At 39.8% G+C, this 17823-nt stretch overlaps 1 protein-coding gene across 2 annotated transcripts in view; it reads right to left on the reverse strand.

The window, feature by feature from the left end:
• Positions 1 to 7466: 7466 nt before the first annotated feature.
• The window catches only part of LOC127638138 (dual specificity protein phosphatase 8-like), a 48264-nt gene continuing 37907 nt past the window's right edge, over positions 7467 to 17823 (reverse strand). The window contains exons 1-5 of one of the 2 annotated variants that reach the window (XM_052119513.1): positions 16017 to 16415; positions 11757 to 11923; positions 11430 to 11589; positions 11053 to 11176; positions 7467 to 10808 (exon numbers count right to left, since the gene is read on the reverse strand). In XM_052119513.1, coding sequence (XP_051975473.1) covers positions 9767 to 10808; positions 11053 to 11176; positions 11430 to 11589; positions 11757 to 11923; positions 16017 to 16134 — 1611 coding nt within the window. In that variant the 5' untranslated portion in view covers positions 16135 to 16415 and the 3' untranslated portion in view covers positions 7467 to 9766. Of the gene's footprint in view, positions 10809 to 11052; positions 11177 to 11429; positions 11590 to 11756; positions 11924 to 16016; positions 16416 to 17823 lie in introns of those variants that run through there. The other variant, XM_052119512.1, reaches the window with a different exon arrangement.

A 17823-nucleotide genomic window follows, 5' to 3' on the forward strand; every position in this document is an offset into this window, starting at 1 on the left:
ATAGCAAACGAACGTCATCCATCTCTCTTTGACAATCGCAAAGTGATGGAAACAGCTCAAAAGTAATTTTAAACCATTGGGACAAAAACATTGTGAAATAACAAAAATAAATACTTTAGGGATACTTATTATAATGTTTCATTAATGTGTTTTGAAGAAAAGATCAACTTATGCTTGTGATCAAGCTTGTGCTGTTTCAAACAAGATATTGGAGAAACATGGATGTGTGTATGTGTGTGTGTGTGAGAGAGAGAGAGAGAAAGAGAGAGAGACAGAGCATGTGTGATCACATGTTACCACACCCAAGCAGAGATGCTGTCAGCTTTCTGATGATCAGCTTTCTCGGTGGCTAAATTGTGGTCCAAGCAGGGGTAATTCTTCCTATTTCGTGGTAGCTGGTGCGCAAGAGTCGATCACTATAGAAACCGCAATGTCCGCCACCATTTTGAACAGTACATTTTCTCCTTTGTGGAAACTCCAGTAAGAGGTAAGCGCATTGAGTTGTGTAATTAAACAGTCTGTTGTGTCTCTCAGCTGTGATGAGCCTAAATGCTTAAGTAGTTCGTTTAAAGTGGATTAAAGCAATTTTCTTGCTTTAGTCATAATAAGAGCGATCACAAAGAGCTGTTGTGTGTAAACAATAACTGACACGGATTCACTTCACATTAACAAAATGGCTCATATTACACATAAAATGATCTTTTGCCACCACCTGCTGGTTAACATATGTAATGTAAAAAAAAAAAAAAAGAAACCAAAGCTCTTGACAGATATGCACTGCTTACACTTTAGATTAGAACAGCATGAACACAAGCAGAGTGATATACACACAGTGAAGAGCCGAGTGCTGATGTGTCAGACCATCAGTGCTCATGGAACGTCTCTCGTCCAATCAGATTCGAGGACCATAACTAACTATTGTATATATAATACATTTCTCTGCTTTCAAGGTAATATGAATTAGTAGATATCTACCTCTTGTTACTGTAAATATGTGAAATAATACAGACCTATGGCTGACTGAAACAACAGCCAGTTTTACCCGTTTTGTAAGTGTGTGCTGCATGTCTTGGCTATTTGATAATATTTATTATAATTATATTTTACATTCTCTTGCACATTTGTACTAGTGCTGAATGAAAATATCCTAAATGTTCCTAATTGTTTACATTAAAATCTGGATTGCTTGAGTTAGCATGCTTGATTTTTAATATTTGTATCAAAATGCTGGATAGTCTAACCTCATATGTAGATTGCTGATGATGTGTCAGTGTCTTATTTATTATGTTTATTTTCAGGCAGAGCACGTTACCTTCATAATAATACAAATCTGGTCTCCATCTATATACTTTACAGAAGTGTAACGTACCCCTTACCCCACACACACACACACACACACACACACACACACACACACACACACACACACACACACACACACACACACACACACACACACACAAACGTAATAATAATACAGGGGCCTATAAAGTATTCTTTGTCATTTCCTGTAACTATTATTAATCAGGTATTATTATATTCATTTCCTATACACACAATTCATGCATATACAATAATAATAATGTACTGTAATGCATGAGCATATTGACCTGTTACATGTGACATCACAGTATGATCAGGATGCCTTTATGACCAAAATTCAAGTTAGGCAACTTTCAGACAGTGTGCTGCGTGGGATGCGACAAAAGCAGCTAAAGTTTTGTTTCTTTTGATTAATCTTGAAAAAGCAATACTTTACTTCTAGTCATAAACACTGCCTCGTTGCGTTCGCTTTTTGTGTGTTAGTCACGAGTTAAATGCAGCTCTTACATTCATACAGACATGATCATCACAGACGGTTTATAATTATTCAGACCACAAAACAACACAAAAACATTTGAAACTTCTGCATGAGAGATATTTACGGTGTTATGGACCAACGGGATCGTGTAATCTGGGCATACGAGTGCACGTGAATACATTTAATGGCTTTTTCATCAGATTCGTTCAATGTGAATTGCCAAGGAGCAAAGAAAAGACGTTTTGCACATTATAAAAAATGTAGGCTCTATATATTTACTGCTGTATATGTAGAATATACTGTATATATTCATTCATTAATTTAAAATGACTTTTTTGAGCTGTTTCCGTCGCTTTGTGATTGTCCTAGAGAGATGATTACATCAACGTTCGTCTGCTCTTCCTTGTATTCCCGGATGTCATCCTAGAATTTTGCCACCTGAATTTCTAAACCCATATTCAACAACCTGAATATTGAGACCTGAATTTCTAAACCCATATTCAACAACCAGGTTGACCATATTCAAAAATGAGGTGAATTCACATAAAATATTTTCAAATATTTAAAATTAACAGCAAAAAATTGTGATAACATCAAATTACATCAGTCTTTTTTCAAGATCATGAATTCAGAGGCTTGTTCAAATTCAAGTTTTGGTGATATAAATTATGCCACACAAGACACCCAAGAAGTATAAGATTTGAATCTGCCATTTTGGGCAGTTAATGGAGAAATATGTTTTTTGGGGCCCAGGTAGTGGAGCAGCTACTTAAGAGGGCTAACTGGGCCGTGCCAAACCCTGACCCATTTTACCATTTAAATTCCTTTTATCTGTTTTTTTTTTTTTTATTTTATTTTTTTAGCATTTTCCTATGTTCTTACATTCTCATGGACTCAACAGCATCATCCACTGCCAAAGTTCAATTCCAATACTTAAGAACGCAAGTAGCTGGTTGTGTTCTTAATCAGGCCGAATATCGAGGATGCATCGGATGGTGATGTGTTGGCAAGAACCTATTTGAAGTCCCAGAAGTCATAGCGGCATAGCGGTGACAGACAAAGGACATTTATCATTGTGTTTACCTTCAAGAGTTTCCCGCTTTAAGCTCTTGAAAGCCTGACAGGTCGTGAGAGTCGTCACACTCGGTCAACATTTGTTGTTTAGGTGGGAATCATTTTAATAAAGTAATAAACACATGGAGGAAACAAGTGTTAAAAGACTTCAACGTGTGACTAGTCCTACAAAACCTCACTGTTGTGATGATGATAATAATGTTGTCACTGTTGTGTGATAATGCTAGTAGTTTTCTCACTGGCTACAAATGTGCTGGAATGGGCAATTGCACAACAGGAAGATCGCAGCATGTCTCAAAGCTCGCAATAGATGCATTCTACATCCTCCTGTTCTAACAAGTTTGTCCCCAGGTAACTTGGAAAACCTGGTCTTCAAGAGCGTAAGTCTGTTCTCTAAGAGCGTAAGCCATGAGAAACACCCATGGTTACCTGTAGCACTAGCACCTCCAAAGAAAGGTGCTAAATGTTGTGCTCTAGGGAACATATGAAATTCAGGCATTAGAAATATTACACTACGGATCATTCAAGGTCTTTAAATGAAGCTTGTCATTTTATCAATTGAAGTGTTTTTTGGAAATATATAAGCCTAAACATATTTTTAATTGCCACTTCATTGGAACAGTAAGGCTAAATTAACATAATAAAATGCATGAAAACCAAATTTTGTGACCCAGAATTGTAATAAATTTGTTACGATGTGTTTTTGTGATGTTTCTGTTAGTGAAGAAACACTTTCAGATGCTTGTAATTTATGGTCATTTGAGGACAGAGGAAATAGGGCAAGAAATCTCATGGAAAGTTACCTACCAACTCCAGCAACAGAATTGAGAATTGCTGCTGTGATGTAACATGTTTTATAAGTTGCCATTTATAAACTCTGGGATCCAAGAGGATTCTGGAATACAACATGGCTACTACATCTGGTAACAATCAACTCCTGGAACTCGTCCTTTCACTCTCGTATCCAATAACTTCCAATCACATGCTTACTTTTCCATCACGCACACAAAAACCTTCCTAATTTTAATTAGATACGTTAGAATCAAATGTAATTTAAATGATAACATAATTCATTATTTTTCCTGAATATAACATTTGAACCATGTTCACTAGTACACTTATACTAATAGTACAAAAAAAAAACACTTGTAAGAATAGTACATTCAGTGCAATATGATATATATATATAACTATATACTATATATACACTGAAGAGCCTAAACATAATGACCACTCTCAGGTGAACAGAATAACATTGATCATCTCCTAATAAGACCACATGTCAAGGTCTCGGTATACTAGATGTTAAGTGAACAGTCAGTTCTCATAGTCAACATGTTGAATGCAGGTGAAATAGGCTGGAGTAAAGACCTGAGCAACTTTGACAAGGGCCAACACACAATGCATTGCACCCTGCTGCGTATGGGGCTGTGTAACCACAGACCAGTCAGAGTGCCCATGAGGACCTCTGTCCACCGATGAAAGCACCTAAATGGGCACATGAGCAGCAGAACTGGACCTTGGAGAAGTGGAAGAAGGTCGCCTGGTCCGATGAGTCCCGTATTCTGTTACATCACATGGATGGCCATGTACGGGCACCAGGATGCACTATGGGAAGACATGCCAGTGGAGGGAGTGTTATGCTCTGGGCAATATCCTGCTGGGAAACCCTGGGTCGAGCCATTCATGTATATGTTAATTTGACACGTGCCAATCTACCTAAACATTGTTGCAGACCAGGTACACCCTTTCATGTCACTTGCCTCTTTCAGCAGGGTAATGCGCCCTGCCACACTGCACACATTGTTCGGGAATGGTTTGAGGAACATGATGAAGAGATTAAGGTGTTGCCCTGGCTTCCAAATTACCCAGATCTCAGTCCTATTGAGTATCAGTGGGATGTGCTGGACAAGTCCTGTACACGGAGGCTCCACCTTGCAACTTACAGGACTTGAAGGATCTGCTGCTAATGTCTTGGTGCCAGATCACACAGGATACCTTTAGGGGTCTTGTTAAGTCCTTGCCTCTGTGGGAAAGCACTGTTTTGGCGGCACGCGGAGGACCAACAGCATATTAGGCAGGAGGTCATACTGTTTTCTCTCATTGATATATAGTAAAAATATTTTAAGAATATTTCTGGTGATACATTTTAATTGTTGTTTTCATTAATAATTAGTTTGATGACAATTTTGGGATGACTAAGAAAACACTGAAACATTGGCTAAACCAATGGCTTGAGTTTGGGACAGGCTTACCTATTATTCTGACCTGTTAGTCAGAAAACCTGTTTGAAAAGTTGTTATTTTTGCTATTTTGTTTGTTGACACTGAGGAAGACAGGACGCTCTTTGTGTTGACTTTATGTCATCATGCGGTCATCGTAAGCTGGCCTTCCCTAATCATTATCTCTGCAGAACACGCAGTTCAAACACACTGCCTCACTTGAATTACTCAGCAAACATCTCGTCACACGGTTACGTGTTTCTATCACTCACAGACCACATCATATCCCATAGTTCTTTTAAACAAAGTAAGACAAATTGAATGAATATATTTGGGCTGGAGTTACCCACTCAGTCACTCATTCATGATGCTGACATTCAAAACAAGACAAAGAATGAAAGAAAAATCCCAAACTGAGCAAGAACAGAATGGTATTCTCAAGTTCTTGAGTGGGAAGCTGGGAATTTTCCTCTTTTTTCTAGAGGATTGAGTGTTCCTGGCCATATGGAAGGCCTTTCATATCATTAGGTTTCACCTTGACTCCAGAGATCTATGTGTGTGTGTGTTTGTGTGTGTGTCTACATGGTATCAACTGTGTTTTGTTCATTCAGGTGATGGGAGTTTTTATGCCACCTCCCACACAGCTTTGAAATAATGTATCCTTTGAATTGAGCCATGTTTGGATCACATTTGTCATGTGTCCTTTCGTCATGCAGATTCGCAGTTCAGAGTTCACCAAACTTGAACTTAAGGGCGCCTACACACTAGATTTAAAGCTGCGTCAGAGAATTCTGCGAATACATTGATTTCAAAGGGGACACGTCGGAAGGACAGAGAGGGAAACAAAAGTGTTTCCGATAGTGAAGCTCCATCATGTGACCAAAACTTTAGAATGTTTCAGATTTTGCTTCAATGCTCACTGGTGTACCCACCCGTTGACCAATGGGACTAGTTGCACTGTGAAATCGAAAAAACATGGCAGACAAACAAGCAGTGTATTCATTCCCTGTCATCTATTATCTTTCTCTGTCAGGCTAAAAAGATAAGAATTGTGGAGAAATGGGTTCTGGGTAGCTCAGCGAGTATTGACACAAACTACCACACCTAGAGTCACAAGTTCGAATCCAAGGCGTGCTGAGTGACTCCAGCCACGTCTCTTAAGCAACCAAATTGGCCCGATTGCTAGCGTGGGTAGAGTCACATGGAGTAACTTCCTCGTGGTCGCTATAATGTGTGGTTCTCGCTCTTGGTGGGGGCGCGTGGTGAGTTGTGCATGGATGCTGCAGAGAATAGCGTGAAGCCTCCATACCTACGTCTCCACGGTAACGCGCTCAACAAGCCACGTGATAAGATGCGGAGGAAAATGAGATTTTTCCTCTGCCACCCGGACTGAGGCGAGTCACTACACCACCATGAAGACTTAGAGTGCATTGGGAATTAGGCATTACAAATTGGGGTGAAAAGGAGAGAAATTCACAAAAAAAACATACTAATTTGTCAAAGAGCCTGAAAAAGAGTTTCAGTGTTTACTGCTACATTGTAAAAAATATATATTCTAAATGTCATCTCTATCAGAGACAGCCTTTACCCTCTATGGTACACGCCTTCCAAATGGACCTTTCACACTCCCATGGGTCAAACGCTCCGCTTGAGCTTTCTCTAGTGTGTAATGGACCTAAAGGGGCAATTTGCGCTCCTTTCACACCCATTTAAATGCATCGGAACGTGGGAGACCGGAAATGCAACTTCATGCAAAGAAATTTTTTACGAAGCTGCATAACACAATTCAAGCTTGGTGAACTCTGAAACATGAATTAGTATGGCGAGAGGACGCATGACCAATAGAAGATCGACACGTCATACGCAGACTTTGCTCAATACAAAGAATAAATATTTTACACCAATTTTTCGGACAGCGCAACAAACCAGGATATGATGTCATGCAGGAGGGCTTCTGATGTAAGTAAAAAATATATCACAAATAAAAATAATATTATATTAAATATTTTAAAATATATTGTCTACTCACTTTCCTGAAACAATAAATCTTGCAGCTTTGACATATGTATCCTTTGAATTGAGACAAGAGGTCAGGGTGTGAAGTTTCGATCTTCTATTGGTCATGCGTCCTCTCGTCGTACGAATTCACTGGTCAGAGTTCACCAAGCTTAACTACTATATATATATACATATATATATATACCTACAAACCCCTTTAACTCCTCTACAATATGCAAAACCAAATTATAATGCTGTACATTACGAAAACTCTTGTGAATCTCTGATCTTGCACAATTATGCTATATAAAGTAGAACACATATCAAAGTGAAAGAAACCACATCTGGAAACTTTTTCATATTTTGTAATGTTTGTATTTTGTTTCATCGTCACAAAATGGTACATGGGGAGGAACAAGCCTTTCAAAAGAACCTGAGGTATTTTGCGTCAAGCAGCCTAAGGTATCAAGATTTTCTCTTAAAAAAATCCCTATATCAATTAGTTTTGTTGATACAATGGTATTCACACAACATAATAATAATAATAATAATAATTATAATAATTAGTTGCCAACTATTTAACAATTTCAGCAAAAAAGGACAGCCTGCATCTTTTTATTACATGTTTTAAATAATAATAACAATGTATTTAAAAATATAGTACAGAGAAGGAAAAGGAAAGACAGCAGCACAAATACAAGATCAATCGTTTGCCATTCAGAAAAGCTAACTGAAAAGAAAACAAAAAACAGACATAAATAAATTGCTGAACTATCTCCCAGCGAGAGGGCAGTCCCATTAACATCTGCACACACATACCCTTTCTTGTGTTATATTTAAACTTTGGAGTGTTGTAGAGAATATGAGAGAAACAGAGTAGGTGAAAGGAATAAGGGAGCAAAGGAGAGAAAGAGAGATTGGTGCTAAGAGTGATTGAGAGACAAAGACAGAAAAAGAGAGAGATAGAAATGGAACTGACTCATCAATAGCTCCCCTGAGAAGAAAGCAAGCAGGATGTATTTAATTATATGCAGATTCTGTTCTTATCAGTGCCCGGCCTTCTATATCAACCAATTAAAACTAGTAACTGTATCGGACCATCTGGCAGGTTTAAGATATTTGTTTAAGATATCTATTTGTGTGTACTTTTTAAATATGGCTGCACAGTTGTGCATGAAAAGGTGAGGGGGCTTTTTTATCCACTCCAATACACTAGTCTGTAGGAGCATCTGTCTGCCATTCATATAATCCAGCCACACATCCTTCCACTATCAGACCAAAACGAACAATAAATAAAGTCATAAATATGCAGAACAAATGAGAGACTCAGACAAACCCCTTAAGAGTCCCTGTCATTGCTTCCCTTCATTTTGTCTTGTGTGCTTGTTAATACAAAAATCTAATTCTTGAAAATCAAAATCGAGTCACTACTCCTTTTACAAAGCTGGGGTATCATACATATTCTTCTAGATTATTCATGCTGGATTAAAGTCTTTAATAATTCAAGCCAGCAGGCTGGTCACACACCGCAGGACATCAATTGGTTACACACAATTTTTTTTTTTTTTTTTTTTTTTGTAAAGCTTTGCGGTACCCTTTAAATGAGACCATCCAAAACTTTCCTCTTAAAGCAACAGAAAGTGCATTTAAATGTCAGATAATTCCTGGTAATAACCACACTCCCTTATAAAAAGAAGGAGGCCAAAAAAGACTTGAAAACACATATTGCTTGTAGTTGCGTATCAATCTTGCGAGTGTATTTGTAAATACAACTGAAAAAAGAGGAAACAATTAAAAACTCCACAATCTTTATATTATTTCTCATTACCAGAATGAACCAGTAGAATAAATTACAACTGTAACAAAGAGCATGACAAAAAACATTTAAAGGTTCATTGAAATCACTGTGTAGAGTTCCATAACTATTTGTTTGTAAGAAAAACAGCAGCCTTGAAGCATGCTCAGTGAGAGGAATGTGGGTAGCGCAATAGTTTGAGCAACACCACTTGGGCACAAGAGGGGAAGGACAAGACCCTGAAATCTGGGTAACAAAAGAATGACAGAGAGGAACATTATGGGAAAACACCCACAATGCATTTCCTTCATAACATGCCTGGTTCCACCTCCAGGATTTCATGAATGCTGGGATGCAGGAGCAGGCTGGACAAAAGCATGGCACAAAGAGGCCTTCATTTAGCCAAAGCATGAACGACCAAGACTTAGTCTGTGCTGACTCCTTGCGCTGTGGCAGTGTAACTTCACTGAGTCCATAATAAAAGAAACAAGTGTGAGCATAACAGCCATGCTTGATTCTCAATACACAAAAAGGCTGATAAAGCTTTTTTAACAGGGGGTCTGTTTCAAGAGCTAGGGGAACTGGTTGGATTCTGCAGTTCAGTCTCAGACCCCTGTTATTTGGGGATGGCTATGGCTTAAAAACAGTAGAAAGACAAAAGCAATGTCAATCTGCATCCGGTTCTACCGGCTTAAAAAAACAAACAAAAAAGTCCAATTTCTGTGAACCTGTCATTATTGACAAGCCTACAAACTAATATGATTGTTTTACAAAACAGCCTTCTAGGTACACCACTGTTTCACTCTTAGTCATCCTTGCCTATAGCTGGTGCCTGTCTGACTGTACGTTAAAGTCCCTGGAGCAGTGTAGGTGATGTCAGGATACTTCAATGATTTCCATGCTTCCGGAGAAGCTGGACTGCTTGCTCATCTTTCCCAATTCTTCTCTTGAACGTGTCTCCGAGATCCCCTCTTCGAACTCCATCTGACAGCTGCGACGCTTGAACTGTTTATCGGCAGCACTGGAAGTGGGAGCATCTTCATGCCAGCTGCCCCTTGAGTCTCGTGGCTCACCTGCCTTCTCCCGTATACGCACATCCTCACATGGTCCTGGGAGACTGCTGCAGCCTAGCGTTGGAAAGTGTACTGCCCCTCCGCCACCTCCATTGCTGTTCATTGACTCCGAGCTGTAGAACCAAGGGGCTTCGCCTGTTGGTGTGACAGGGGTGGTGGCCTGTACGGTGTCTCTATGCTTCGTCCACATGGGCCCGGTGCCCACAGTGGGAAGGCTGAGCAGCAGGGAGGGCTTCAGATTGTCGTCAAGACTGGGACTCTTGTGTGCAGGTAGTGAACATCCAAAATTTAGGCCATGCAAGTGTACAGGAGAACTTCCAGCACTGCTAACGTTGTGCTTGCTTTTCCTCCTTGGACGAGGTCGAGAGCTGCTCTCGGGAAAAAGGCCCAGGGATTCAGCTAAACCAGGGGAGTACTGGCAGACACCATTAGCCTCTCCAGCCTCTGGACTGTCCAGCTTGCAGAGTTTGGGGACATCCTCTGTATGCACAGGAGCAAGGCGAGGACAGTGGTTGGGCTCATAGACAGATTTTATATCAAGTGAGAAAGAGCGCTTGAGGCGGTTGGTGTCCAGGATACGCTCTGCTGACAGGTTCAAGCCATTAAAACCCTGCTGGAGGGAGGTTGGAGAAGATAGTTTGGTGTCTAATTCTGAGATGTCCCTCTCAACCTCCAGACAACCCTTCTCAGGATCACCTGATAAATGTGAGGATTCCTTTAACTGCTCTGACTTGTTCTGACCTGAAGACAGAGCCTTCAGCAACCTCAAACCTTTTTCAAACTCCAGCAGCTGTCCCAGGAAGTTGAAGTTAGGGGATATTGAAGGCCTGCGGTCCTTTACAAACCTGGGAACACAAGAAGAACACAAAGACTGGTTACCCTAAGTACAAATATGCATACACACAAAGGAAGACCTCTTCAAGCAATGATACATCTTGTGAGCGTTTGGAGGACTTGATAAAAAAGTGTTTAGGAAGGATACAAAAGTTATTCTTTACAAGTTTCTATGTGACCCATTTTGCATATTGCTGTAAAAACTGCTATCAGAGAATGTGCAATTTAAGCTGCAGGGTATTTGAGTGAGTTTACCTGTAAGCATCATCTGATGACAAGCCCATTGTCTTCATTATATAAGCAATGGCAATGGTGGCAGACCTGGAGATGCCAGCTAAACAATGGACAATGACTCGGCAGTTGGAAACCTTGGCTTTGTCTGAAAGGGAAATTGGAAAAACATGAGCAAACACAAAACATGCAAGACAATCAAATACTTTGTGACAAGCCATATCATTTCAAATTTGTTTTTCCTGATATCATCACAGGGCAAGCTACTCATTTTTCATAACAGCATGTGAATGTACGTTTAACCTGAATCTTAATCTAAACTATAATAGCAGAGATATGATAGCCAATCAGGAAAAGGAAACTTTAAAGAACACTTCTACCATTGTCAAGAAGGTTCTTACCAATAAATTCGTTGGTTTTGTCTAGCCATGGCAGGAGTTTTTCACAGTAGTTGTCATTGACAGGAATGCGCATGAATTGGCTCTCAGAGATAAACTCAGGCTTTGGGCAGGTGTTACTGGCATTTAACACATACGTGATGCCATTCTGAGCCATCAGATCCTGCGCGTGCAAAAAAAAATATGTATGAATTCATAGAAAAGGATTATCAATATTTTGTGCATTTTGAGACAAAGTGCTCATATTTTGGACAAAGTTCTAAACCAAGTTCTGAACCAGGCAGACCAATGTTTGGCACAAGTTCTAAATATTCAAAGCTTGAGTCTCACCTTGTTGAGCACATCTTTCTGTGAGCCCAGGTAAAGATGGGGCAGGATTCGTGTAAGACCCACATTCGCCATGGACAGGCATGGCTGAGACAAGCTCATTGGCAGAGTGGCCACCGGCTTGCCTTCACACAGGCCTGGGAAACAGGAAGAGAATGCTGCAAAACCACCTGAAGAAATGCACAGAGAAAAGAGAGAACATGTTAGGAACAAAGTGATCTCCTACCCATGTAACAGATGAGAGACAAGACCAACAGGAATTCTGAATTTTGCAACTGACAGTCATTGTTGTAACAGAAGTCATTATGTGAGGGATGCCACACAAAGCCTTTCAAGCAGTAACTGAACAAGCAAAGTGCAACTGTAATCTAAGAATAATGACTTTCAGTAGGCATATTTCAAGTTAAAACCTATCATGTACTTACAAAGCACATGCCAATGTCACACATCATTTGTCCATAAGCAAACAAACCACAAAGGAGAGGACTCATGTTATGACCAAGGTTCAACTAATCTAGGTCATTGCATTAACGAACAGAGCAGTGGCGAGCAGGCCTAAAAGGAGCCCTGTCTCTTTAAGAGGTGGGTGGCTCCAGCTTTCGTGTTTGTCTACTGGAGCTCCTTTTCCTGTAAAACCTAATATCCTCAACTGAACAACTGTGTCAAGCTTGGAGAATGAGTGTGGTCACAGGTGCAGACCAAGCTCAGACCAAGCCCCTGATTCATAGCTCTAGGGCGTTGGGTGCCTGGACAACGACATATGGACGTGCACACACATATGCAAGGTATAAATTCACAAATGCATTCACACACATGTGCATGTACAATAGTGTATCTATAAGCAGCGGAACAACAATGTAGCTGTCTAATGGATGGAAGATCTGAAAATAAAAAAGTACGTCTTTATCAAACTGCACAAAGGAAAGCGTGATCCCCAACAGATGGTTTTAGACCTGAATCTCAAATGACCATCATGAGAATCTGGGACAGGTAACACTGGGAGCTTGCATACAATAATTTTGTGCCAACCAGGAAATAGTTCAAACAAAAGTGACTATGTTAAACAGATCTGGTGGGAAGGAGGAGTCAAAATGAACAAGTCAATAAAATTAGTCATGGCAAATAAAGAGACGGGTGATAGAAAGGTTTATAACAAAGAGCATTATAAACCACGCTGAGTGTTATTGCATGACATCATCTGGAGTCCATGCAAGGGTGACAAATTGTACTTCAGTTAACTGAATGTTAAAAGCCACCTGCTTAGTTGTAACAGACAAGGAACACCTGTCCCTCGTATCCATGCATAAATCACTAAGCAACTACAGTGTTTTTTTTGGGGTGCCTGGCCCTTTAAGAACTTGAGCGTCAACCTGTCTGTTTCCTGCTATTAATGGAAACGGCTAGCACAATGACATCATCTTTCAGAAGAGGGTATTTGCATATCACTCAAGCAGAACCAACGGGCCCCTGATGCCTCCTCCATACACTCTCGAAACCAGCGGTAGATGAATGACTGCCTATTAAAGGTTCCACAACCCCCATCCTGTTTCAAATGCACCCCTCCCCCCAACACATGCACAAATGCCTTCAAACACGTTGATACATCAAATTCTGGACATCTGTTCCCTTCCCCCCTCTGTAACTCCCTTCACTGGTCTGGTGACATAACCGCCTGAAAGGGTTGGTCATTGTGTCAACATTTGTCAGCAATACCGAAGAGAGACTCTAAACTCCGCCTGGTTTAGGCCTGTTAAAACTGGCCTCCCATCCAAATTGCCAAAACAAGGAAGCAGTCTTTACCTCCCATTCCTCTTTCTTGAACCCAAAGGTCAAGGAAAGGATATCAAAGGGCAAGGTCAGTGGGAGCAAGACCACAGCCTAGAGGCTTTAGCTAGGCTTTAGAAGAGGCACAGCCTTTAGCTGTGATCTTTGATGGTCCGTTTCATCTCATCAAGGATCTGGAATATTGTCCACCCTTTGTGCTTCGAAGACCTACAGGGGTGCTTTATATAGCTTCTTTGAAAAAAAAAGTGTTTCTGGACCACAGTAACATAAACAGGAATAAGTACAGCGCCACAATGTTGAAAAGCCAAGAGGGGAAATACTTGAGTGAGGTCATCAGCTATCACTTTTAACTGGGTGGTGGTGGTGACAGGATTACAAGGAAACCTTATGCTTCCGTCTTACTCATATCTTGCTTAATTTGAACAAACAGACACCTAACTTTTACTTCTGCCATGAGCCAGAGAATATATGCAAGATGAAATGTACTGTAAGCAGCAGTGTTTGAATCCCAAATCAATGCAAAATGGATGTTCTCAATGTGTTCTGAGTGTTCAGTGTTTAAAAATTCCAACATTACATACATGCACCATGCTTACATTGCACAGAATTTTAATGAATGCATATACAGTACAATTCATGATTGGCTTAGACTAGGGGCCATCGTGTACGTTGTGTCACAAAGGGAGGCCCACTGTCTTTGACTTTGAAAACCCCTGGCTTAGACAAAATTATTAACTTTTTTCACTTTCCTGTTGCGTAATACAGCAGTGGAGACATTTATTTCAAAACCAATGGGCATGTGGATGTTTCAGTAAGAGAAGTGTGCCAGGGTCAGTTTCGGGCTGGACCAAGAGGCAATGTGCTTCCTTTTGACATTTTTTTTCTCCTTCCATTTCCAAAGCTTACATAACCTCCATTTGGCATCCAGGTATTTTCTCTTGTGAACCAAAACATAATGGAAGCTTTTATCTGCAATTGCAGTGTGGATATATTGCATATACTGTATGTGTGGTATAATGCACTGGTCAGTGTATTTACAGTCAAAAATAAAGTCTCATTCTATTTAATGTGACATCATCATGGTAGGATATGTAGTACTGCCTCAAATTAATAATTTTTTAAAATTAAAATTTAAAACAAATAATAAAAAAATAGTTTTTTACTGTAGCACTTCAAAAAATGAATATATTACATTAATGAGAATCATCATTGAAAATAAATAAGGCAATAACAGACACATTACGGTAATGAGAATTGAGTGGTAAAATGTGCTTAATTTGTCAGAAAATAATGCCACAATGCAAATAATTCTAAAGATCATAAAGGCAGAGTACATTTTCTTCACACAAAGTTTGGGATTAAATATGACATATGGATATTTCATGGCAGGTTTCTTGATATTCACCCACTTACCTAAATACCACTGCCGCTACGATACCCCCATTGTGCTGCAAAGCTGGTGAGATAACAAGGTTACATTTATCGGATATGGCCATGAACTACTGAGCTGCATTTGTCTTTTATAATGCAAAGGTCATGAGTTAATTAACTCCAGCCTTTGATATCAGTACATTGTCTTGCAGCACCTGACCTCCATCTTTAGGACCGCCTCAGTTTAGTATCTTTTCAACTGGGCCCTATAGCCCCTCTCACACAGGCTTCCATTCACAACCCTACATCCAGTGGTATTGATGGGCGCCTGAATGAAACTAATGCACATCAACACGCACACACACACACACACACACACACACACACACACACACAAGCTCCTGGTCTCCAGATGCAGAAGACATGACGGCATTGAGGAGCAGCCCCCATCTGTCCCCATCTCTGCACACACACACACACACACACACTTATTAGCATCTCAATAAGGGCACAATGACATCATTGCACACATGCACGGTGCACAATGAGGAACACAAAAAACAGCAGGGGGCTGGTGGCTACCTCATCACTCCCGGCGCTTTGTGTCATGCTTGACAGATTAGAAGTGTTACACCCCGGGACCCCGTATCATTGAATCATTAACTGTTGGCACTATTACAATTATTGCGTTTCTACCCCAAAGCCATCGTCGTAGACTTTAACAGTAAATTGCTTGACAAAGTCCAACTGTTTAAGTTCTAGTCTATGGCATCAGTAGTATGCAAATGCAGTGACCACATGCATGCACAACCATGAATTACTTAATATAAAGTTTGATTTATGTCAAATAAATTGCATGCGTGCTCCTCCCGTACACCTTTACAACAGTTATAGCTCCTCTAGGTTAATGTTTTACCATACTACTCTACTAATACTAATTACAAAGTAATTTCATTGTAAAAGAAAGAGTCAAGAATTTTAATATCAGTCAAGCACAATTTTAGCAGACAATTAAAGAGCTATACATATCACAGACTCTGACTGTCATGTTTGACAGGCACAACTTGGAAAGCACCGATGATCAAGGTGTCAACTGACACTACACACCTCTAAGCTTGCGTTCTTTCCTCATCTTGCTGACTCGGATTTTGAGTCTCATTTCTGTTCGCTGGAGCCCCGGCCAGAAGCAGCTCTCAGAAGGGGATATAACCACGTCTAGGGGCATCCGCACCACCTCAGAATGCACCAAGCAGTCCAAACCGCAGTCCAAGAACTATATGTCCACAAAATGCTGGGTACAAAAAAAGGTACAATACTAAAAACATCTAAGAGGGAAACTGCAAAAAAATGTGTCCCCACTCAGAGAGCAAATGGGAAAGGAGAAGGACAGAAAGTGTGTAGTCTTTCCTCAGGAGTGCCACAGATCCGTCCTCTGTCTCATTCTGTATGGCAACAACTGAAAGTGGAGCTCGCTATTGTTGAATAGCCTCCATTCAAGTCTTCCCCCGCCCCTCTCTCTCTCTCTCTCTCTCTCTCTCTCTCTCTCTCTCTCTCACTCTCTCTCTCTCTCTCTCTCTCTCTCTCTCTGACCTTAGAGTGAATGAGCTCATTTGCCATGAGCATAGACTGCCCTGACTCTCCTCTTTATTACTTTCTCTTTCTCCCTCTCTGTTTCTCTCCCTATTTTTCTGTGTCTGCACTGAATTCTGGCTCATGTGTAAGGCATGCAACCACATTCCTTACTCACCGAGCAAATATGCAGCCACCTTAGGGGCCCACTTCGATGTTATTATGAAAATGAAAAAAAAAAAAACAATAAAAAAAAACCTAACACCCTCTTTTAGACAGGAACAAGACGGCAAGTATACACTTTATACATGTATGTGTAGATGTGCATTTTAGCACATTCTTCATCCTTTGCCTTGCATTTGCTAGTGGTATGCATATGTATAGACTGTTTTAAGCTCAACTAAATAAATAAAGCCTAGCTGTCTTGTCATGCATGAATATAAACCTAATGGTCTGCATTTAATTGGAGTTAATTACAAGCCACAAAAATGCATAGGTGTGTTACAGTCTGCAGAAAAGTATCTGCAAAATGAATAAATGTAAATGCTGTGAATTTCACCAGAAATGCGTTGATCACAAATGTATTACTGTGGTTCAGCTGGAGTCTATGGCAGATACCGCTAAACACGTCATTTTGGGTCCTGCCCAGATGCCTTGCTTCTCTGAGAGTCTATGGGAGCTTCATGGGCATTATATGCATTAGATCTGCATCTGTTAACTTCTTCAAAGTGCTGTACGATTTAGGAGTATTTAAGTAAGGAAATAAAATTATTTGTTATTTTGGCAACACTTTCTATGATGCCCATATTCATAATGCATTGTCAAGTTAATTAAGTGTTGTCACGCAAAAGCAGCATAGTGAAAACAGTCAAAAGGCTTTATGACATGATCATATTATAGTTGTATATGCCTGCTTTAAGTAAAGTTACAAAAGCAATATCGTCTTATAAATAGCCATTGCTTTTGTGTATATATATATATAAATAACACATTATAAATTCTGCAGACAAAAAATATTCAATAAATATTTTTATAATGCATTATACTCTATGGTATAACTATGAATATGTAAGTATTATAATGCATTATAATTGTGGTTACAATTATATATGAGAAGTTATAAATAAAGGTGAATTATGAGACATTACTAATGCATTATAATGCCTTTACAATGCATATTAAATATGGGCTTAATAGAAAGTGTTACTTAAGAGTACCTAACTTATTTCTAAAGGCAGTAGTGGAGGCAGGAGAGCCTTACGTGGTAACTTAACTTTTATTTTCATTCAATTGAAGGATTGAAGATTTCACCTAGATACGTTAAAAGATTATCAATCCAGTGAAT

The sequence above is a fragment of the Xyrauchen texanus genome, chromosome 46, assembly GCF_025860055.1.
Source record: "Xyrauchen texanus isolate HMW12.3.18 chromosome 46, RBS_HiC_50CHRs, whole genome shotgun sequence".
In the NCBI taxonomy this organism is placed as follows: domain Eukaryota; kingdom Metazoa; phylum Chordata; class Actinopteri; order Cypriniformes; family Catostomidae; genus Xyrauchen; species Xyrauchen texanus.